The following is a 24,628-nucleotide window of genomic DNA, read 5'->3' on the forward strand; positions in this document are numbered from 1 at the left end:
AAATGTAAAACAATGTCACTGTTGTCATTAAATTTTTTTGGTTTGGAAAATTAACATCTCATGGGTTTGCTATTTTTTAAGTGAGTTAATAAAAAATGTTTTTAAAATTATCAGTTTTAATTCTAATATGACAAATATTGATAGATATAATCCACATAACAAAAATTCTTTGGGTTCTCCATAATTTTTAAGCATGTAAAAAGATTATGAGACCAGAGTGCTTGAGAACCACTGGCCTATGTATGATTCTTCTCAAAATATTTAATCTGAATCTAATCATGTGGAAAAAAAATCAGACAAATCCAGACTGTGAGAATTTCTACAACAGCTGGCCTGGACTCCTTAAAAATGTTAAAGTCCTGAAAAAGAAAAAAAAAGGTGGAAGATCTTTTTAGATTAAAGACTTAATGAAATACATAGTTTTTGATTGGATCCTGCATGAAAAAACAATCTATATGGGACATTTTCGGAACAATTGGGAAAATTTGAATACTAGCTATATATTAGATAAAATTATTATACCAATGTTAAACTTTGTGGTGTGATAATAATATTGTGGTTATAATGTTATTGTCCTTGGGAACACATTTTTGAAATCTTGAGAGGTGAAATACTACGTCTGCAACTTACTTGCAAATAGTTGAGTACAGATATTCATTTACCAGTATTCTTTCGAATTTTCTAGAAGCAAAGTATTCTGAATACCCATACAGAATGAGATAAAGGTTTGGACTAGTTTTTCCAATTAGCCAAACAGGGGCTGGTCATATAAAACCAGAGTGGGGGGGGCAGAGAATGAATATCTGGCAGAGTGTGAAAAAAGCTGGACGATCATGAACCAGTAAGTTTTAAAGTATCTTAATGTAAGATTCAAGGGTTCTTGAGTAAAGTGAAGAAAAAAGGTGTGGGGGGAAGGGGAGAAGGAAGGAGACAATTTTTTTTTTTCTTTTGCTGTATGCGGGCCTCTCACTGTTGTGGCCTCTCCCATTGCAGAGGCTGCTGTTGTGGCTCTGGACGCGCAGGCTCAGCGGCCATGGCTCACAGGCCTAGCCGGTCCGTGGTATGTGGGATCTTCCTGGACCGGGGCACGAACCTGTGTCCCCTGAATCAGCAGGCGGACTCTCAACCACTGCACCACCAGGTAAACCTGAGACAAAATTTTATCGACCCACACTATGGGTAAGTATACTAGGAACTTAACTGGTTTATTTCATGTAATCCTTATAAATAAAATAGACATGACACAGGTATTTAATTTTCCCAAGGGGAAATGGCTAGTAAGATACATGGAAATACGATAAAAAGATAGAGTAGATATACGCGGCTCAGGCTGGGAACAAAGAGGGCACAGAATATGTTCTTTGAGAACAGAGACACCTGTACTGGGCACCAGACATGAGCGTGGCACTTGCAAGGGCTGCTCTGGAGAGTTACATCACCCTGGCATGTAGCAAGGGCCAGAGAAAGGCACCTCCTATCTCTGAAACAAGAGTGTTGCTAAGCTTCATCCTGAACCAGAGGGCACCCCAGGAATCCAATTTCATATATGTGAGAATGTATGTTGCCTTCACCCAAGAATAGCAACTCAGCTTGATGGCAATATCCCAGAATTCAGTGCTTCAAACAGGAAGTCTAATGTCAGCCCAATTTTTATTTCCTGGTAGTTAACCAGTTATTTTTTTTCTTGTTTAAACTCATGGAGCCTGTATTTTTTCTATGTAAAATGAAAAACTTGTTTAATATATGCAAAGGTAGAGCTTTTTACATTATATCTGTTTGGGGCAGAGTGAGCTATTTTGATGTACAGAATAAAATTTTTATTTAACTATTTAATCTACTTCTGTCATCCAAGTTCTGTCACCTATTAACTATAAATCCTTGAATAAATCATTTAACTTCTTGGTGCTTCATTTTCCACATCTATAATATAATAGTTAAAAAGCTATCTGAGAGTTGAATAAAATAACGTGTTAACACGTACCACTATGACAAATTAGAATAAATGCTTAATAGGTAGTAATTATGATAGTTCAGTAGACAAATACTTATTGAATATCTTCCATGTCTTGGCATTATTCTAGGTGATGATGATAAGGTCCCAGGAGACTACTTTTCATAATCAGTTAATAATTTTGTTTAACTTGTTTTTTAGTTTATTTTTCAGAAACACTGATTATTTATAGGTTGGATATCTGCTCTCTATTCATAATATCTGTTATTCAACAACACAGTGATAAGACCATATGCCTTATAGTCAAATAGACTTCCACTCAAATTCTAGTTCCATCACTAGCTACATCTTGAGAAAATTATCTTAGTTTCCCCACCTATAAAATGGAAATAAACACTATAAAAGGCTGTTATATGGATCAAATGAGCTAAATTAGATAAAATAGCAGAGTACTACATAGTCAAAACAATAAATCACAGGTTGAAATTTTCACCAATTTGCCGTTTTTCCTTCATTGTGAAATAATTCTTTAAATATGAACTCTACATAACTGATTTTATTTTCTGCTCTTTATGGATTCCGATACAGAGTTTAAATCTGCTATTACATTTTTGGATCTTACTGTGGCATTTTCTTATCTCATCCAGCTACATTTTCATCTCATCTAGTTCTTTCCTATGAAATTCATTCTTGTTTTGCAGACACTGTCATCTTTTGTCTTAATAACTGAAAGCAGATTATTACCCAAATTTTTCTTCTGTTTCTTTTAGCAGATCAATTTTAAATAAGCTTTTTCCTAAAATTAAATCTATGTATTACTGATAGAGGTGTTAAACAACTTGAAACACTCTAGTGGAGGAATGTGACTGTTAAATGAGAGAGTGGAAGTCACCAAAGTTTGTTCCAGGACGTTCACTGAAGCTGGAAGTTAGAATGAGTTGGATGAGTGCAGAGTGTCAAGACATGAAATTAGAATGGAAAGAACCAATTGCCAACATCCTGAGACTTGGCTTGGATTGTCTGAGGAAACTGGTAAGGTTAGAGCTGCCCCAGTCAGCGAGAATCGTAGTGGAGAGGAAGGTCAGAGTGCAACGGGACTCAGATCCTGTAGAGCCTTGGAGACCACTGTAAGAACTTTGTTTTTTCTCTGAAAGAAATATAGTGCCATTGTAGAGTTTTGAGTAGAGGACTTACATGATCTGGCTTAAATTTTAACAGTATCACTTTGGCTTCTAGGTTGAATATAGACTCTACAAGGACAAGAGTAGAAACGAGACCAGTTAAGAGGCTGTTGAAATAAATCCAAAGGAGAATAATTGTGGCTTGAAACCAAGTGGTCAGTGGAGGTGGTGATAAGAGATCAGATTCTGGATATAATCTGAAAAAGGAACTAAATAGTTTATAGAATCTTACCAAGTGACATTCCAATATTTAATTTTTTAAAGGCCTCAATGCTACTATTCAAAATTGTTTCCTCTTCTTTCTTCTCTTCATCACTTTAAATTTAAATTCTTTCTGACTATGTATCAGCTTTTCATCCGTTCTTCCTGAGGCTAGTTCTACTGCTCTCTTTATAAACAAAATGATGCCTCCAGATCTGTTCTGAACTCTCTCCTAATTATCCACTTATCTTTAAAGTTGTAAAACACTAAATTGTATGCAGCATCCAATTAGTTACACCTGGTACTTTTACTTATCTATTTAGAAAACCTGTAGGCATTTAGGGGAGGTAAGGGATTACATACAAAATTTTTAAAAGCCACACAATTATTTGACCTTAAGAAAATTTCACATACTACTGAGAAAGGAGGTATTTAAGACATCTATATATCGATAAAAAAATGAAAAAAATCACAAAACTCTATGTCAACAAGGTTGTTTAAATCACCGTACCACTCTGATGCAAGATTATGACTCTTTACACACATGTAAATGCTTCTTTCCCTCATATTTTTATAGTTTATTTTTTCTCTTGAGTATAGTAATCCTGAATTTATCATTGTTCAACTTCATTATTTTGTTCAAATTTCTGTTTAGGCATATCAAGTGACTTAAGATTCTGTTATAAGTCTCTGGAGTCACCCCAGTCTCACCTGAAATTGGCTTTGTAAAAAACTAGAATTATACGGACAATTAATTAGCATTTTCCTACTCGTTTTTTAGGTCTAGGCCCCCAAATATATGACTGTACTACTACCAGATTGTTAAGAGTTTTATGATAAATCTCTTAATCGTGTCTTACTTCAAATAGTGCTGAATGGTGTGGTTAGTTTTTGGAGTCTGGCAGAACCAGCTCTACCACTAACTGGGTGGGTGACCTTAGCAAGTTACCTTCCCTCTCTGTCTCAATTCTCATATTGACAGAGTGGGGATGGTAATAGTAACTCTTCAAACAACTCCTGAGAATTAAAGGAGATAATGAAAACAGTACCATGTTTCTACTATTGTTTCTGGTATAGAATAAAGACACAAAAAGAGTCTCCACCCTTCTATAATATGGAAGAACAAGGTCTGACTCCATGTTGGATCTGTTTCTTTTACTTTGACCTTTGTTTTCCATTGCTTTTGTTCTGTCTATAGCTATAGGCATACATAATGGCCTGCCTCAGGGAACCCTGCCCCTCTGCCTGAATGTTAAACTAAAGTGCCTTTGTTCAGCTCACAGGGAAACACCCTGACCCTGCCCACCTGTGAATGGCTGCAGAAAATAAGAAATTAACACATGCCCCCCCAAGGCTGGCCAAAACCAGGAGATATTTTGCAAGACTTGGGGCCTTTTTAACTTTAATTCCTCAATCCTCCCCCTCTCTGTTCTATAAAAGAAACTAGCATGGTGACCCCAATAAGATGGTACTCTACGACGCTAGTCCAACATCTTCTCAGACACCCTGCTTACCAAATAAAGTCACTATTCCTTGCCTCAATACCTCATCTCCCAATTTACTGACCTGTTGTGCAGTGAGCAGATCGAGCCTGGACTTGGTAACACTTCCTCCTTTTCCTCTCACATTTTTTAGAATTCTTCCTGGAGAAGGGAGTATTTTTGGTAGGGGCAACTGCCCATCTGCCTTCTACACTTTGACTTCACTGCTTCAGGGAATGAAAAGTATCTTCTCACCAAAGGTAAAGGCCCTGATCTAGATCAAATAGTATTTTAAATCATCTTAGAACTGCCCTCCTGGCATAACTTTTTGCCCATCTTCACCATTGCTTCTATAGTTACCTTCTCAAAAACGAAGCTGATCTTGCTACCTCCCAGATTAAAGACTCTGGCTGCCCCTCTGAGTAAAGCAGGACTTTACTATGCATAAGAAGAAGCTGAACAGGTCACTGAAATGCAGATTTCTGAGTTCTTTTCCTAGACATTTTCATTCAGCATATCTGGGTTGAGGCTCAGAAATCTGCATTTTAAACCAGTACTCCAGGTACTGGTTCCCAGACAGAAAGGTTTGAAGACCAAAATGGGAGGAACATTGGCTTACCAAACAAAATCCAAAGTAAATTAGGAGATAACTTTTGGACAGAATAGTTCAAGATGTTCAGTAGTCATCTGTGAAGATATCAAGTTGACAGCCAGATATATGAGTCTAGAGTTCAGCAGAAAAGTCTGGACTAGAGATAAAAATTTGGGTGTGATCAGGATATGGATGATTTATCTAAAATCATGAGACTAGATTAGCTCTCTGAGGAAGTAAGTATAAAAACAGGGGTCCAAATACTGAGCACTGGGCCCTCCAATGTTAAAAGCTAAAGGAGAAGAGGAGACTGAACAGGAACAAGTGAGGAAAATCAAGAGCGTCGTGTCCTGAAAGCCAAGTGAAGAAAGCATTTCCAGGAAGGTGGAGCAATCAACTGTCAAATGCCACCAACAGATCAAGTAAGATGGGACTAAGAATTGCCCGCCAGATTTTGCAATGTGGTAATCTTGACAAGGGAAGTCTTGGTGAAGTAAGTGTAAGAGACAAAAGACTGATTGGATTAGGCTTAAGAGAGAACGGGAGCAAAAATTTTTTGGAGGAGTTTGGCTGCAAAAGGAGTAGAGAAATGGTTGGTAGCTGAAGGATGAGAAAATCAACAGAAGTATTTTGGTTTTATTTTATTCTAAGATGGGAGAAATAATAGCATGTTTACATGCTGATGAGAATGATCAATGAGAGAGGGGAAAAATTGGTTCAGGGAGGAGAAAAATTGCTAGAGCCTGCCCTTGAGTCAACAGGAGAAGACTGGACCTAATGCACAAGGGCAGAAGGCTGGCCTTGGGGAGGAGTTCAGATCCCTAGTAACAGGAGGAAAAGTCAATTATGGGTTAGATGCCACCAGGAGTACATGGGATGGTAGCAGTTTCTGGAAGTTTTGTTAGAAAGTTAGGAAGCCAGGTCATCAGCTGAAAGTGAGGATGGGAGAGTGTTGGAAGGCTGAGAAGAAGGTGAAGGTGGAAGACAGTCATCCAGAAACCATGAATGGACTGTTTGCAGGACAGGTTATTTAGTCAAATATTCATTTTTCAATCCTACCTACCAATTATGCAAAATTTCTTTTCCCCTGAAATTCAGCTAGCAAATTTTTACCCTCCCTAATGTAAATTAGTTTTTGTTACAAATAATTAGGACAAAGAGGCACTAAATAATGGATAAGAAGAAACATAATGGATAAGAGAGAAGGTTCTCTGGGTTCCAATCTCAGCTTTGCCATTTATTCACTATTTGCCTGTCCAAGTGAGTGAACCACCTTGTGCTTCATGTAATACATTTAGCCAAGTTCCTGGCATGTAATAAGTGTTATATAAATGCCACTATTACTACTAAATATAATAACCATTGACACCCTGGAAGATATTTTTTAAGAAGTTAGAAAATTCTATTTCCAAGTGTATGTACTTATGAAACTTTTTATCTATAATGTACTCATGATGCCTTCAAAACAAAATCAAATAACAGGATCATCTACAGACACCTGATTTTCAAAATGCTCTCTACATCACAAAGCTGTCTTGCAAAAGGCAGTCACTTCTGTTTTTCTATCCAAAACATTGTCTTTAACTTGAAGGGGCAGATGAAGTGTCCCTTCTGCTAAGTAGCATACTATTGAAACAACTTGTTATCATAGGAAATGTTAGCAATTTGGAACACATATACTTTTATAAAGGAAAATATGTAGCTTATCTTTAAACCTGACAACTCTTTTAAAGTACTGTGCAATGAGAAAACCATTGTGTGGTAAAAGGTTTTCATTGTCACGCTTCACTATGTTGCAAAGTATTGTTATGATTCTACTGTATCTTAAGGGCCTTGTGTTAAAAATCTGCCACAGTAATGACATCTTTCAGAGCTTTGTTCACTTAAAATTCCCACTTATTTGCTGCAACATATATCTTACCAATGAAGGAAGCAGTAAATGAATTTCATAAATGATGCTACCTGTAACCTTAACTTGAACCTTTTTTTTAATATCACAGCAAAAGTCCTATCAGTGGTTTATGCAGCCTTTCCATAGAACATTCATTTAGAAAAGAAGGCAGTTACTATTGAGACTACATCTTTGCTTTACAGACTCATCAAAAACACTTTTTCTGTATATTTCCTTCTTGAAATAAAACCTAGCAACCAGTAAAATCCCATCATAAGGCAGCTAGTGATAATGAGATAATGTTAACTCAGATTAACTCTCAAACAGCTCCTGTCCTCCAGCCATCTCCTATTCTTAAAAATCAAGAGGAGAGTGAGCCTGGGCAGAGAAAAGGCAGGCAACTGCCTCAACCTTGATATGTGCTAGTTGCACTAGGTAGACCAACAAAATGGGTACTAACCAACCAGATTTCCTGGACTCTCTGCCTATGAGATCCAGAATATTTTCCATTGGTGTAAAGGCACTAGTTTTAAACCATTGGTTTAAGCATGGTGTAAAAATAACAATTGAGACTAGATACATTTGGACCGCACAGTGGACTGCTTGAGATCCAATCATTTCATTAGCCTCGAGTAACACAACATCAAAGTTTACTAAATTGAATTTTTTGGTGATTACCTTTTGGCAGCAACTCATTGTAATACCAACCAAGAGCTGTGAAACTCTGTGTTCTTTCTTTTGTCTAATAAACCTCCCACACCATAATTTTTCTAATATTTATTTTTTTAATCTTGAGCAATGTTTTCTATATATTTTCCAAAAGTATTTGCTGAATGCATTTTATCTGGCCACCCAGTTATTTTACATGTATTATTTGTTTTGTTTTAGATGTACTATTTCAGTCATTTATTCTATAGTAGGAAGAACAGCAAAAACCTGTGTCTGTGGGTTTTTCCTTAGAAACCCTCAAAGGAGGCTTCTAAACATTTTTCATTAGGTTACATGCAATTTGTGAATGACTAAATTGAGTATTACATGACCTTAAACATTGCTAAAAAATTGTACAGGTTGTCCTCAGGTTCTGAACACTAAATTTTTAATGCCTAGTTTACAATAATGGCTTCATACAGTTATTAGCCAAGATCTCTAGCAAAACATATTCTTAGAGCAAGGTTCATTTTTTATGATAATGTATATAAATCCATATTTCAAATTGTTGTCTTGATAAATTCTAATTTTTTCAATTTCGTGACAGGCCTGACTACATTGTCTAGAGCTCTACATCTGAGGAACTATTACTGGAGTTAGGGGAATTCCAGCCCCGCCACTTTTCTTGTTCACTGTGCTTTATTAATTGGTATTATCTTTAATCTGTGGTTTATTTGCAGATCCAGGTAAGCTGCAGTACTTTGCCATACCCGAAGCATGAATTAAGGGGGGATTTGCACTCGTCAACACCTCTGCACCATGGAACTTGGGCACCTATTAGGAGGCCTTGCACTCCAAAAGCCTCTGACGTATGCTTTGAAAGAGCACGCCAGGACAGATACCATTGATATCAATGATTCATTTCTTATTTTCAAATAATAATAAATAACATTTCCTTCACACATCTCAATGCACAGCCCCTGGGGTGGGTGCATCATATTAGAAATATATTGGCGGTCTAGTATATTTGGGGAAAAATGGCTCACTCCAGACCTAATAAATGCTCGTGGCTCTTTCTGCAGTACTTTCTTTCTGGGCTCCTTGCCACACATACTGGACATCACCACCTTCCTTCATTTCCCCAAAGCAACAGGAAGACAGAGTGATTAAGTAAAGTGAAAGTTCGCTTAAGGTTTCAGGGTAGCTGGAGGTAATGAAAACACAAGTCAGTAAATAATGCCAAATTTGCTGCCAGACATTACCATTCCTAGGGATTTATCAAACATCCCCTATAACAGGGAATTTCTCACAGGCATTTATTTCTCTTTGTACCCTAGCCCTTTACTCTGTCGTTAGGCCCTCTCTCTATTCCCTACCTCTTGCACCAGCTGCCAGCTGACAACCCTCTTAATATTATCCTTGTACACAGAGAGGTTCAGTTCTTCACATGTTCATCTCCCCCAACCCCAAGTTTGCTCTGGACTGACCTTTGCATAAAGAAACATTCGCTAAAGTGCTCTGCTTAATGAAAGATCAACCGTCATGGTCTCTACTGTTAACAACTCAAAAGCTGCCACAAGCTTTGAAATTATGAAGATTTAAAAAATTGAATATTTTCAGCCAATGCTTACACAGATTCATATTGCTCCCCTCTGTCCCCAGTCACTAGACACCAGAGTTAGCTGCCCACTACCCTATGCTTCTACAATTCGTAGTTCATACCTCCCCTAAATATTACTGGACTGTATTTAATAATGAATTTCTATTTCTTTCTCCCTAGGTTACAAACTTTTTCATTTCTGAGTTTCAATATCTACTACAAATCCTGGCGCAAAGAAGTCACTGAATACATGTTTTTGTTTATAAATGAATAAATGAACAAATAAGTGAATTTATAGACCATAATGTCTCAATTCTCAGAAGTTATGCTGTGCACAAAAGATTATATTATTTCAAGATCCTGGCAAGTACATTATGTAGCATATAATATATACAATTTGAAATTAAACTACATCTCATAATCTATTTATCAGCTCCACAGGTGTTCCCTCTAACTCAAAGGCATATAACCTCTGTTCAAATCCATTTTGCATGGTGCTCTGAGGATAATCCTCTCTCAACACTACTTTCAACATCACTCCTTTACTTCATAAAATAATCATGTGCTTCCTCTTTCTTTAGGTCTGAGTTCCTCTATCTACATTTTTTCCCAAAAAATTCTTCTGTGAAGCTTTGGCTGATCTTGGCTCCCATCTACCCACTGAAGCCATTTTTCTGGGCCACCATCCTGGCTCAGTTCCTTAATGCATCATCTCCAGACTGTTCTCATGGGTTTATAGCTTCCCCACATCAATCCTTCCTATACACTGTTGACATATTAAATTTCCTAAGCTACATATTGGAATATGTCACTACAGTGCTCAAAAATTTTTACGGGTATCTCATTCTCTACTCAGTTAACTGCCGAAGACCACATTTTGTCATTCCACATTTTTTCAGCTTTCTGTTTAATAATAATTCTCACCATTCCTCTATTGCAGTGGTACCTAACTTTTTTGGAGAGTGTCACTGATCCCTCTGAAAATCTCCCTTTGAAAATCTCATGAAAGCTATCACCCCAGGGATAAAACCATCAAAATGTTATATATAATGACAAAAGATTCTTGGATACCTGACCATGCTCCATGCTTTAGCCAAATTGTGCTTCTGCTCATACTTTTTGTTTGTAACAGCCATTATTACAACTCTTGCTATTAAACTCATGCATTCTCAGCAGTCCATCTAATGTGCTATCTTCCCCACAAAACACATTTTGGTCTCCCTAATTAATTATGATCTTTTTTCCCCTCGAAATCCAAACCACATTCAGTTTATGTTACCTATGTTACACTTATGAGGTTGTCTTATCTCCCTGATGGAATTAAAAATTCTATGAGGTTAGGTATTATAGTTTATTTATCTGTTGCAGCCTTCTGCAGGACCCAGCATGGTAGTAAAAGTATAGGAAGAATAAATATCAATAATTGTTTAGTAAATGTTTATTGTAATTTTCAGGGCTGCTACATTGCAAAACTCCAGCAGAACTGTGTTCAAAACATCTATGAATTTATTTCTTAGTACATGTCCAAATCTCCTCGCTAAATCCTTTTGAGGATATGTTTCAGAATTCAAAATTGTTTAGATTTTAGATAGTTGAGCAAAACTTCATAATAAAAAATATTAATACTTATGCAGAAAAATGTATGAATATTCACACAGCCCATAAAATATGAATTTGGGTCAGGTTCTGCTGCCGAATTAATTCAGGTCAGGTCAGATCAGGTAATTACTGACAAGGGACTAAAACAAAACTTTTGTTTGCAGGTCTTTTTGGATACTGAGATCATGATGAGGAACTGTGGGCCTCTGTCAGTTCTTGGCTCCATATAGTCAGGTTGAATTCCTTAATTCATGATGCAGGGAGACCTCAGGCTTTCCTCCTGAATATTTCTGCCTTAAGTGTCACCTTTTGCTGGTCTCTTTCAACTTTCTTGGGTGCCTGAAGGTGAAAAGTGGTGCATCACTGCCACTAGATAGCACTAGGGGAGCAGAGCCCAGCTCATGCTAGGTAGAGCTAGTGTGGAGAGAAGTCAGGCACTAGGTAGATGTGCAAGAGTGGCCTCTTCAGGAAATTCTTGCTTAAAGAACAAAACATATCACCATATCATATCCCAACAGTAAGCAGTTTGCTGTATTTTTTTTTCATATAGTTTCCTATATATAGTAATATCAAAAGGGTGAAATTATTTTTACTCCAAATGATATTGTTACTTGCTTTTTCACAAAATCATATATTTAAGATGCCTTTTCAATCTGAAATATAGACAGCTAGCTCATTCTTTTTAATGTCACAGTGTATTTTATTGCAAGGGTATATCATAATTTCTTAACCTATTAGCAGACATTTGAACTGTTTTCATTTTTTCAGTATTGCAAATAATGTGGTACTCAAAATCTACCTAGAGGTATTTCTACACATTTCTAGAGTTCTTTTAAGGACCAGTTTCTAGAAGTAGAATTGTTGGGCCAAAGTGATGAATTCTTTTAATAGATAATATCAAATTGCCCTCCAACTTTCAAATGGCCATTATTCATTGTTTTATCAATATGATTGTTGGCATGCCCGCTATTATTTTGATCAGTAATAATTATTAGCACATTGAACATTTTTCATCCCTCTATAGACTATGTTTTGTGAATTGTCTTCATTCTTTTGTTCATTTTTCTTTTTGACTGTTCTTTTTTTTTTTGTAAGAACAAAGGTTTGTAAGAACATTCTGCATTTTAGCAATAACATTCTTTTGATTTATACATGTGTTACAAATAGTTTTACAATTTGTCCCTTGACTTTGCTTTTTACCTTATAGAAAAAGTTTGCCTTATGTAGCAAAATGGACCAAATTTGATTTTGAATTCTGGACTTCATGCCAATATTAGAAAGTTTTGCCATTCCAATATTATAAATACATACCTCCATCTTTTATTTCCACGCTTTTGAATCTTTTTCCTTAAAAAAAAAAACACTTAAATTGTTGACCCACCTGAAATTTTTCTTTTGTATAATAAGCCAGTAGTTCCAAGACCATTTATTGAGTAACCCATCTGAAAATGAAAGCTTCTTAACTCCTAACCTTTATCTATTTTTTAAAGGTTGTGAATATCAATATCCTAGTATTTCCAATAAATCACCTTTTCTAACTATTACAGGACAAAATAAATAAGCTCCTACAGCATTACCTACTAGTTTTGGTAAGTTACTTAACTCCTGAGTCTCTGCTCAGATACCTAAAAAGTGGGGATAAGAAGAGAGATAATGAATATACAGCATTTAGCATGATTTCTATTACACAGGCCGTCAGTAATGACAGATATTGGTATCTTCTTCCCCGATGCACTTCAGCATTCCAAGTCTGCATCAAAGAATTTAATCAGACACTAAACTGTAGGTTGCCCACAAGCTCCTTGAAATCAAGGACTGTACCTTCTACTGTACAGGCCACAAGGACTCAGGAAAGAGTAAGAGCATGAGCTCCAGGAACTGAGTTCTGCCCTACTTTTCACTAACTCAATGAACCTTATCTGTAAAATGAGGAAAATAGAACCTGCCTGAGAGGATTGTTCTGAGGGTTAAATAAGTTAGTACATATAAAAAAAACTAGGAGAGTGCCTAAATTTAGTAAACATTTAATAAATAATAACCATTATTTTCACACTTTAATGTTTATGTCTCCTACAAATATTACACCAAAATATTGAGCTCATTGTCCATACTCACTACTTTTTTATTCAATTTCATAAATAACTCACTGAGTCATACAAGAGAAAAATAACACAGGAAGTATTTTTTCCCTTAAGAAATAATGATTGAGTACTGTGTTTCAAAAAAGATTATACAATTTCTTAAAATGTTGTATAAAGTACATAACACCAAAGGCTGTAGTAGCGGTTGTGAACGAAACCAGAAACCTACGTTAATTACATTAAAAAAAATTGAGCATGAAAATTTACTTCTTTGCTTTGTAGAAGTCAAAGTAAAAAGGAAAACACAATAGGCTGATAAATTTGGTGAAGTAGGCATTATGTAGTTTATTACATGAAGGTTATCTAGCAACAAGAAGGAGATTGTGTTCATCTACCCTTCCACAAATTAGGTAGGTATGGAAGATGACAGAATATGTGATTTTCTAATGTTGTAAATGAGGATAAAACTTAAAAATCCAGGCAAGTAAAAAATTTGTGTGCCTGTTTTGGAGTCTCTGTCTTAAGTATCAATTATTTCAATCAGTCCTTTAAAGAAGTTATTGCTGAAAGATTTCCTGCACTTACTTTGTTTTGCTGACAAAAGATAGAGCTCTATAACTCAGATGTGATTATCATGTGACAATGTTGATATTCTGTTAGAATACTGAAGAGTTAGATTTGAAATCTTGACCGAATGTTCATCCTCTCTTTGCACAGATGTCAAAAAGTTTTTAGCAAATAGAGTCAAGAAACTGTGTAGGATTGGCTCAAGTACCAGAATAAACACTTGACTGCGGCCTGAGGGTTTCCTGTCATAATGCAGTGGTATTTAACAAAAATGTTGGCAGAGAATTCTTTGTTCAAATAAAATCTTAAGTGGAAGAGTCAACCAAGTAAACAGACAAAAGTGGAGCTCTTCTGGGCTAAGAATGAATGGGACTGAGTTAAGGAGCAAAACTCGAAAACCAGTCCCCCATAAAATATCATGTTTTTGTTTGAAAAATTATAAACTAATTAATTGTTTTGTTCAAGTACAAAACAATCTGGAGAGACAGTGTAGAAGCACACAAAACACAGAAGTTGGAGTCAGATGCCCTGTGTTTGAATCTTGGTCCCTACACTGTGTAGTGACCTTTCTGTATACTCACTGGTGAAGTACAAATAATGAGAGTACCTTCACCTTATGGGACTTTTGGAGGAAGTAAATGACTTAATATAGTAAAGCACTCAGAACAGTGCCTGGTCATAATCAAGTGTAAGTATAGTGTTTGTTAAATGAATAAGCTTCTCACACAACGTTAGGATATAATAGTAGAAAAAACTCCAATCCTTCTAGATTTCTCTAACTGAACCCTAGGGTGGATCATGCATGGCTTTGGCATAACTCATATCAATGTATTCTCATGTTCACTAATTGATTGACAGGATTTTTGTTTTTGTTTTCTTCTTGGTTTTGTACATGTCAAAGACATGGACTGCATACACATTCATCTTTGTATTCCCAGCACAAGTAACTTTTAAATGCAGTAAGTATCAATACATGTAGGTAGAGTGAATAAATTAATGAATTAACTCATTTTAGCAGCATGAAGCAAGCTAATCATTTAATTAATTTAGATTTATTTTAGAGTATTAAAATACGTAATTATATTCTAGAAAGAGGAGCAAGGCATGTATCCAAGGAGACAAGAACAAAAAGTGCTTACTCAAGTAATGGCAATGCTAAGAAGATTTTCATCTTATAAAGTATTATGTAATAGTTAAAAGAACAAGCTAGGAATATATATCAACATTCAGGGCTTCAAGTCATTGTTTCATGAAAAAAATGAGGAGTGATAAACAAATTGTGATATACGATACCATTTATGTATCAACATATCTAAAACAACATATTACACACATATACACAAAATTGTTAAAACCTGAGATAGAGGTATAGAAGAACGGTAGGGAAGGGAACAGATTAGAGATATTGATAAAGAGAATTTAAGTCTCATTGGTGATGTTTTGATTTTTTTTAAGGAGAATGTATTGTTGCATTACTTGAGTACTTAAAGTACAACAACTTAAAGGCTGGAAAAGGGCACTATCTCTTAGCAGTGGCATGGATGTCTTCATACCAATACTTCCCCTTCATGTTCTTGCAGTAGGATTAAGAACCCTACATAACCAAATATTGAGCTGATGATACCAAAAGCCATCTTTCTCACCATTTCTTTTTCAGTAAAGTGGAGGCTTATATCAATGGATTACAATGCAAAATTGTGCTTAAAACCAGCTTACTACTCAGGCTAAATATTAAACTGAGAGACCTGCAGCTTGAGAATAAATTATCCAATTTATTATCTATTAATAATAGTATTTATAGAGTTTAGAAGTGAAGTCCAGTGAATTAATACATGTTTATTTTTAGGGTAACAGGAAAACTGCCATAGGGTTGACGCTATAGAGAGAAAATTAAATTAAATAAGATTATTGGCAAATTGTCTTCTCAAGAGCCCAAATACAAATCAAAGAAATTATGGTGGAAGGGATTGTTGGATAATGTTGTGGACTAAAAAAGATGGAGAAAGCACTACAGAGCTCTAAAGACAGCAAAAATAATTCATGAGTTTGTCCAAAAAAAAATTTAACAAACAAAGGAGACTTCAAAGCAAGGGAAGTTATTAGGAATAAAGAGGGGCATTACATAATGATAAAGGGGCCAATTTTCCAAGACGACATAACATTTCTTAATGTGTATGCATCTAACAACATATCATCAAAATTTTGTGAGGTAAAAGTGATAGAACTACAAGGAGAAATAGATGAGTCCACTATTACTGTTAGGCACTTCAACACCTCTCTATCGGAAATAGATCCAGCAAGCACAAAATCAGTAAGGACATAGTTGAACTCAACAACATCAACAATCAACTAGACATAATTGGCATCTATAGACTACTTCATCCAACACAGCAGAATACACCTTCTTCTCAAGCTCACGTGAAATATTCATCAAGATAAGCCACATAAAACACACCATAACACTAGGCCATAAAACATACCTTAACAACTTTAGAGAACAGAAATCATTCAATGTCTGTTCTTATACCACAAAGAAACTAAACTAGAAATCAATAACAGAAAGACAACTGGAAAATTTCAAAGTACATGGGGATTTAACAACACACTTTAAATAACACACGATTCAAAGAAGAAATCTCAAGAGAAATTTAAAAGTATTTTGAACTAAATGAAAATGAAAACACAAATATCAAAATCTGTGGTATACATCAAAAGCAGTGCTTAGAGGGAAATTTTTAGCATTAAATATATTATAAAAGAAAATATTTTGCATTAAATATTATATTAGGGAAGAAAAAAGATCTAAGGTCTATCTTCTAAACTTTCACCTTAGGAAACTAGAAAAAAAGAGTAAATTAAGCCAAATGAGTAGAAGAAAAGAAATAATAAATTAGATCAGAAATCAATGAAATTGAAAAGAGGAAATGAATAAAGAAAATAAACAAAACCAAAAGCTGGCTCTCTGAAAAGATCAATAAAATCAATAAGCCTCTAGAGAGGATAACTAACAAAAAAAGAGAGAGGACACAAATTACTAATATCAGAAATGAAAGAGGAGACATCACTATAGATTCTATGGACATTAAATGAACATTAAAGAATACCATGAACAACTCTATGCTTACAAACTTGATAACCTAGATGAAACGGACCAAGGCTTTGAGAGTCACAATCTGCCAAAACTCACATGAGAAAAAACAGACAATCTGAATAGGCCTTTAGCTATTAAGGAATTTGAATCAATAATAACTTTCCAAAACAGAAAGCACCATGCCCAGATGGGTTCAATGATGAATTCTACCAAACATTTAAGGAAGAAATTATACCAATTCTCTACATTCTCTTTCAGAGATGAAAACAGAGAGAATGCTTCCTAACTCATTCTATAAGGCCAGCATTATACTAATACAAAACTAGACAAAGACATTACAAGAAAAGAAAACTATAGACCAAGATCTCGCATGAATAAAGACACAGAAAACCTCAACAAAATCTTAGCAAATTAAATCCAAAAAAGTATAAAAATGAATTGTACATCATGACCAAATGGGATTCAACCCAAGTATGCAAGACTGGTTCAACATTTGAAAATTAATGTGTTCCATCACATTAACAAGCTAAAAAAGAAAAATCACTTGATCATATCAACAGATGTAGAAAAAGCATTCGACAAAAGCCAACAATCGCTCATGAAAAATCTATTAGTGAACTAGAAATAGAGAGGAACTTTCTCAACTTGATAAAAATATCTACAAAAAACCCTACAGCTAATGTCACACTTAATGGTGAGAAGCTAGAAGACTGTCCGTTAGATTAGGAACAAGCCAAAGATATCTCCTCTCATCGCTCATTTTCAACACTGTAGTGGGAGTCCTACAAATGCAATAGGACAAGAAAAGAATATAAGAGATATACTCATTGGGAAGAAAGAGATAAAACTGTCTTTGTTTGCAGATGGTATGTTCTTCTATGTAGAAAATCCAAAAAGAATTGACAGAACAACTCCTGGAAGAAATAAGCAATTATAGCAAGGTCACAGGATACAAGACTAATATACAAAAGTCAGTTGCTTTCCTATGTACCAGAAATGAATAAGTGAAATTTTAAATTAAAAACACAATACATTTACATTAGCACCCCCAAAAATGAAGTACTTAGGTATAAATGTAACAAAATATGTATAAGGTTTATATGGGGAAAACCATAAAACTCTAATAAATGGGCTAAAAGAACTAAATAAATGGGGAGATATTCCATGTTCATGGATAGGAAGATTCAATATTGTCAAGATGTCAGTTCTTCCCAAAACGATCTACAGATATAAGCCCAATCAAAATCCCAGAAGGCCATTTTATGGATATTAACAAAAGGTTCTAAAGTTTATATGGAGAGGCAAAAGACCCAAGATAGGAAACACAATACTGAAGTTGGAGGACTGACACTACCTGACTTTAAGATTTATGATAAAGCTATAATAATCAAGAAATTGTGGTATTGGTGAAAAAACAGACTAATAGATGGATGGAACAGAATAGAAAGCCTAAAAATAGAACCACATAAATATAGTCAACTTATCTTTAACAAAGGAGTAAAGGCAATACAATGGAGAAAGGACAGTTTCTTCAACAAGTAGTGTTAGAATAACTGGACACCTCTATGCAAAAAAGTGAATCTAGACACAGACATTATACCCTTTACAAATATCCACTCAAAATGTATCACAGAACTAAATGTAAAATGCAAAACAATAAAACTCCTAAAAGAAAGATAACATAGGAGCAAATCCAGATGACCTTGAGTTTGGTGATAAATTTTTAGATATAATACCAAAGTCATAATCCAGGAAAGAAAGAACTGAGAAACCAGATTTCATTAAAAGTAAAATTTTCTGCTATGTGAAAGACACTGCCAAGAGAATAAAGAGACAGAGTGGGACAAAATATTTGCAAAATACATATCTGATAAAGCCTGTTATCCAAAATATACAAAAAAACCAAAAAAAACAAAAAACCCTCTTAAAACTCAACAGAAAGAAAACAAAAAATAGGCCAAAGACCTTAACAAACACTTCACCAAAGAAGATATACAGATGTCAAATAAGCAAATGAAAACATACTTCACATAATATGTCATCAGGGAAATTTAAGTCAAAACAATAATGAGCTACCACTACACACCTATTAGAATGGCCAAAATCTAAAGCACTGAGAAACACAAATGCTGGCAAGGACGTGAAACAAGAGGAACTCTCATTTATTGAGAGTGGGACTGTAAAATGGTACAGCCACTTTGGAAGACAATTTGGTGGTTTCTTACAAAACTAAACATACTCTTACCAAGCAATTGCACTCCTTGCTATTTGCCCTAAGGAGTTGAAAATTGATGTGCACACAAATACCTGCAGACAGGTCTTTATAGCAGCTTTATTCGTAATTGCCAAAACCTGGAAGCAACCGAGATGTCCTTTAGTAGGTGAATGGATAAATAAATTGTGGAATATCCAGACAATGGAATGTTATACAGCACTAAAAAGAAATGAGCTTTTCACATGGAAGAAGGTTAAATGCATATTGCTAAGGGAAAAACCTAATTTGAAAAGGCTTCCTACTGTATGATTCCAACTATATGACATTCTGGAAAAGGCAAAATACTATGGTGACAATATAAATATTAGTGGTTGACAGGAGTTGGGGAGTAGGAAGGGACAAATAGGCAGAGCACAGAGGACTTGGAAGGGCAGCAAAAATACTCTGTATGATACTCTAACCATGGATACATGTCATTATACATTTGTCCAAACCCAATTAATGTTACAAATCCAAGAATGAACCCTACTGTAAACTATGGACTTTTGGTGATTATGATGTGTCGATGTAGGTTCATCAGTTGTACCACTCTGGTGGAGGACTGTGATAACAGGGGAAGCTATGTATGTGTCATGGCAGGAGGTACATGGCAAATCTCCGTACCTTCCTCTCAATTTTGCTGTAAACCTAAAATTGCTCTAAAAAGTAGTAAAACCTTTAAAAATTTGAATGTTCATTGTTTCTGTTTTGGAAGTCATACAAGGGAGAACGATGCTACCAAGTCAGTTTTCGTTTTTAGACTATGACACCAACTCTACTCAACTTCAGAAAGAAATATGTTTTTCTTAAAAATACTTCATTTCTGTTCAGTTTCTTCTGTGGTCTACTTATGATGGTGTCTTTCTAATTCCAAAAGACTTTTCCCACCATCCCCAGCTTCTGTCAGAAGGGTCAATTCTCTAGCTTTCCAGGCATAACCCATTCATTTAGCACATCTATAACTTGATACCTGCAGGCTAATTGATACAATGTCCCTTCCCTCCACTACACTAAAAACTCCACTAGTGCTGCAGCCAGTTAGGTCTGTTCTGTTTTACTGCTGTTCAACTAGCACCTAGCGTAGTGTCTGGCATACAGCAGGTGCTCAATAAATATTTGGTTAATTAATACATGAACAAAAAATTAGGTGAACTTAGAGTAAATTATGCTAAGTGAAATAAGCCTGACAGAGAAAGACAAATTCCACATGGTATCAGTTACATGTGGAATCAAAAAAATAAGTTGAATTCATAGAAACAGAGAGTAGAGAAGTGGTTACCAGGGGCTGGAGGGTGGGGAAATAGGGAGAGGTTGGTAAAAGGATACTAACTTTCAGGTATAAGGTGAATAAGGTCTGAGAATCTAATGTATAATATCGTGACTATAATAGATAACATTGTACAGTACTGTATAATTGAAATTTGCTAGAAGAGTAGAACTTAAACGTTCTTGCCAAAAAGAAAGTCAAATAAGTGAGGTGATAGATACATTAATTAACTTGATGCGGGGGGGAATTCTTTTACCAGGCACATATACACCAAATCATCACATTGTACACTTTAAATATCTTACAATTTTGTCAGTTATACCTCAATAAAGATAGAAAAAATGAGGCTAACAATGTAATATAATTAAAAATCCATCAATACCTACTTAGCCTAGTATCTTCTAAATAGAATGTTTCAACTGTATTACAATATTTCCCAACCATATTCCATCATGAGAAATGATCTTTTCCTTCTTAATACAAGGCCAGTAGCCTGCATTTATAGGACTGGCAGGTCATTATGACTTCTCCTTGAAAGGTATTAAGGCAATTTCTGACCACTTCCTGGTTCAGTCCTAGTATTAGTTAAGGAATGCAATGGGCTATTCAACAAATTACTTTTTTGCTAATTCTTTTTTTTTTTTTCCTCAGCTTAAGAGAGGTCATTTCTCCCCACCCCATACCCCGACTTCCTCAGTGGTAACTTTTTTCTCTGCCTCTTCTCTTTTCTGTCTCATATCAAGGGAAATCCAGTTTTCCTGGGAGATTTCTTCATAGGCGCTATTGTCTCCCACTTCTAACTTGGAGGAGAGGTGGGGAAACTGCCTCTTGGCCCCTAAATGTGTCTTCTCATTGCTGCCTTAAATGTGGAGTTAGGATCACCCATCCACTTATGTCACACACTTCTAATCACCCTTGATCTTGAATACTCCATTAGGATTCATTTTTACCTTCCTAGATGTTTTATCACTTGGCTCACATTTTTTCTTCCAACCCTCTATTGTTTCTTTTTGGAATTTAAACTGAATTTCCTATTATGAGAAAGGAAGTATAGAGGTGGAGGGCATAGATTCTGGAGTCACACCCCTTGGATTTGAATCCTACTCCACCACTTCGTAACTGTGATTAAGGAAATTTAACATCTCTGAACCTCAGTTTCCTCATTTGTAAATTGAAAGTAATAATAATGCCTACATTATAAGGCTTAAATGAGTTAAGACCCATAAAACACTTAGTCACTGGCACATAGAAAGCACTCCCGAATGCCAGTATTATCATTATCCTTGGTAACATTAATATCCATATTTTTGACTACTGACTTTCAATTTCTGGACATATTGGCATCCACACATAGTTCTACCTTGAAGCAGCTTATCACACAGCCCTACTTTAAGATTTCAAACCTGGTATTTTTCTCCAATTAGAAAAATTCTTCTCCTCATCTTTCTCACTCTTGAAAACTCCCAGAACATTCTATTTTCTTGGCTTAAATCACTGATTCAAGCAAGCACTGGCAATCAAACTTCCTATTCTTTAACTCTAATAATTTTCTAATATGAATCTTCGAGTCTTAGTCAGTCTAATCTTAATCTCTTCACTCTTCCTTGAACATATACACTTACAAGCTCTCCTCAATGTCCAGAGATCAATAATCTTACTTGTCCTTTAATAGCCAAATGAGTGATTTATCAACATCTATCTTGAGCTCCTCTTTGTAAATATTGCTGAATAAAGGTACTTCGTTTCTATTACTCAAAACTAAAACAGAACCACGCCAACAGTAGTGGTCCAACAAATGCTTTCTAAGAGTAAATTTGGGAAGACTTCCTTTATGTTTAGGATGCTATTCTGATAATAATGATGTGAAAGCATTTGTATTTTAATTAGAGTGTTCTTGGTGCTATATGCACTTTTGAAGTAACTTTCAAGAATGAAGTAGCATTTGTCATATATCTACTTTTGCATACCATCTCTGATTTATAAGCATTGCAATTAAAGAAAATCTAACCTGTGTTGACTAACAATCAGATACCGACTAGCTGTATGCTCTTTAGAAACTCATTATGCCTTTGGGACTTGTGTATCTGTAAAATGAGGGAGCTGCGCTAGAATAAACTGGCTTTTAGAGGACTCCAAGGGGGTCATTCACTTAAGAATTAGACTAAGGAGACTGTAAGCATAAAGAAAATCATATTAATGCAGGGGGGGAATGTTCAAGAAACCAGAACCAAAGTCAGATGGGAACAGTAATTCCAATTATGCACTGGAGAATTGACTCTTCCACACAAAGGACTTCAAACTGTAACTATGACTAAATGATAGTCATAGTCAGTTGGAAAGTTAAGGCTACTGTCAGTTGTCCCGTTTTCTCACATAACCTCTTGTCACAGTACCTCAACTAATTTAAAATGCAATTAAAACCCCCTGAAGCTGAATACATATGTTCAACATCAGTTAAATACATTCATCCTTTGGGGAAAACAATCATATTCTAGAAATACACAAAGTGATTATTTTTTATGAAGAATTAATTTCAGTAGGAGAGGTACACATACCATTAATAAATAGTTGGGAATCATTTTCATCAAAAGGGCATAGCAGTTGTAAAGAATTATATGTTAGCTATCTACAGGGATAGTGAATTTTTTTGTTAAATGTCTTTTGGGTTAATATTCTTTTGGTGTAAATGTGTATTAAATATGCATGTCAACTCCTTTGAACTCTCCCTTAAGGTAAAAATTCCCACTCCCTACTTTCCTGCTCATAAGTAGAGGGCTCTTGAAATTAGAGAACTCACAAACAGGAAACAAAAAAGCAGACATTCAGATCTTTGGTTCCTTGTGTAGGTGTGATATCAGAACTCCAGAGAGAACCCTAAACTCACGTCAGCTTGTTATGAAATACACTTATTGCTAGAATTCAAATGTGAAATGATGTTTAAATGTATTTCTGTCTTCAGCTATAAATGTGTTTGGCTGCTTAGAGTTTAGTGTAGATAGAAAGAGAAATTAAAACATATATTCTATGAAAGTTCAAGTCTGAAATACACTATGCAAGTCAATCCAAAATCATTACGTAAATATGTAATTTAGATGATTTTAAAAACATGAAAGCCTTACTTAAAGCAAAATACTTCTTCAGAAATTATATAACTGTGATGTCTAAATTTTTCTTTTGCTTTAAACTGTTTACACCTATTTCCTATACACTTACAAAAATATACTAAACAAAAAGGGAACTTTTAAACTTTGTTTAGAATTACCATTATATAATTATTAAATAAACATGCATGTAGGAAAAAGACAAAATCATGTAGAAAATTTGTAACTGCATCATATATATGTACATATAGACTTTTGACAACTTTTACCATTTTTCTTTTGGAAGAAAATTTTAATTTGGTATATATTATATAAAATATATATGATAGAAATGTAAAAATACAATCAGAACAAATCTGTTTCTTTAAAGTTAAGTAGTTAATGAACAATGTTCGCATTGTTCCCAAGATTAGTGTGACTTGTGTCTAATATTAAAAGCATTATTCAAATAGTATGCAATTATAATATCCAACCCCATTCAATACGGAGTATTATAAATAAAAATATATTGTTAAAACATCGTCATATAGGTTATACGAATATATCATCATTTCTTAGAGGAAGCAAGGGCTGATTAAAATCTATAAAATATTAGATGGTCTCCATTTACAATTAAACCAACAAGAAAGGATCGGGGAAAGGAGCCTACCTTCCATTGCCCTTTTAAAGAAGACCTTACAGCTCCCACAGGTAAGGACACCATAATGACAGCCTGATGCTTCATCCCCACAGATTAAACAAATCTTCTGAGGTAATGACTCGAAGCTGTACTGTGGGCTCTGGCTGGCTTCTGAATCCGGCCTTGAAATGCAAAACAAAGTACTCCATTTATTTTTAGGTGCACCACTATCTAATACTAAAGTTTTCTTAACCCAGAATTGACAGAGTGAAAAGGTTTTTAGAAAATAGAACCGAATACACTTGAAAGACATGCAAACTAAACTTGATGTACTACCTGTTACTGGATTCATCAGACTGGCAAAGTTATTAGTCTTTCATCAGGAGCACCAACACGAAAGAATAATAAATAATTAATATATAATTTTATATCCAGAAAAAATCTTTCTACAAAACTTCTTATAGAGAATCAATTCAGTCTCTGACAAATCAAATGTTATGACCT

The 24,628-nt window shown here is 35.1% G+C and overlaps 1 protein-coding gene across 2 annotated transcripts in view; it reads right to left on the minus strand.

Annotated features, from left to right (window-relative positions):
* The window catches only part of PGR (progesterone receptor), a 98,457-nt gene that overhangs the window by 71,276 nt on the left and 2,553 nt on the right, over window positions 1-24,628 (minus strand). For both annotated transcript variants that reach the window (XM_030883707.3, XM_030883706.3), the window contains exon 2: window positions 24,155-24,306. In XM_030883707.3, the coding sequence (XP_030739567.1) occupies window positions 24,155-24,306 (152 nt within the window). The remainder of the gene's footprint in view (window positions 1-24,154; window positions 24,307-24,628) is intronic.

The sequence above is a fragment of the Globicephala melas genome, chromosome 8, assembly GCF_963455315.2.
Source record: "Globicephala melas chromosome 8, mGloMel1.2, whole genome shotgun sequence".
NCBI classification, from domain to species: Eukaryota; Metazoa; Chordata; class Mammalia; order Artiodactyla; family Delphinidae; genus Globicephala; species Globicephala melas.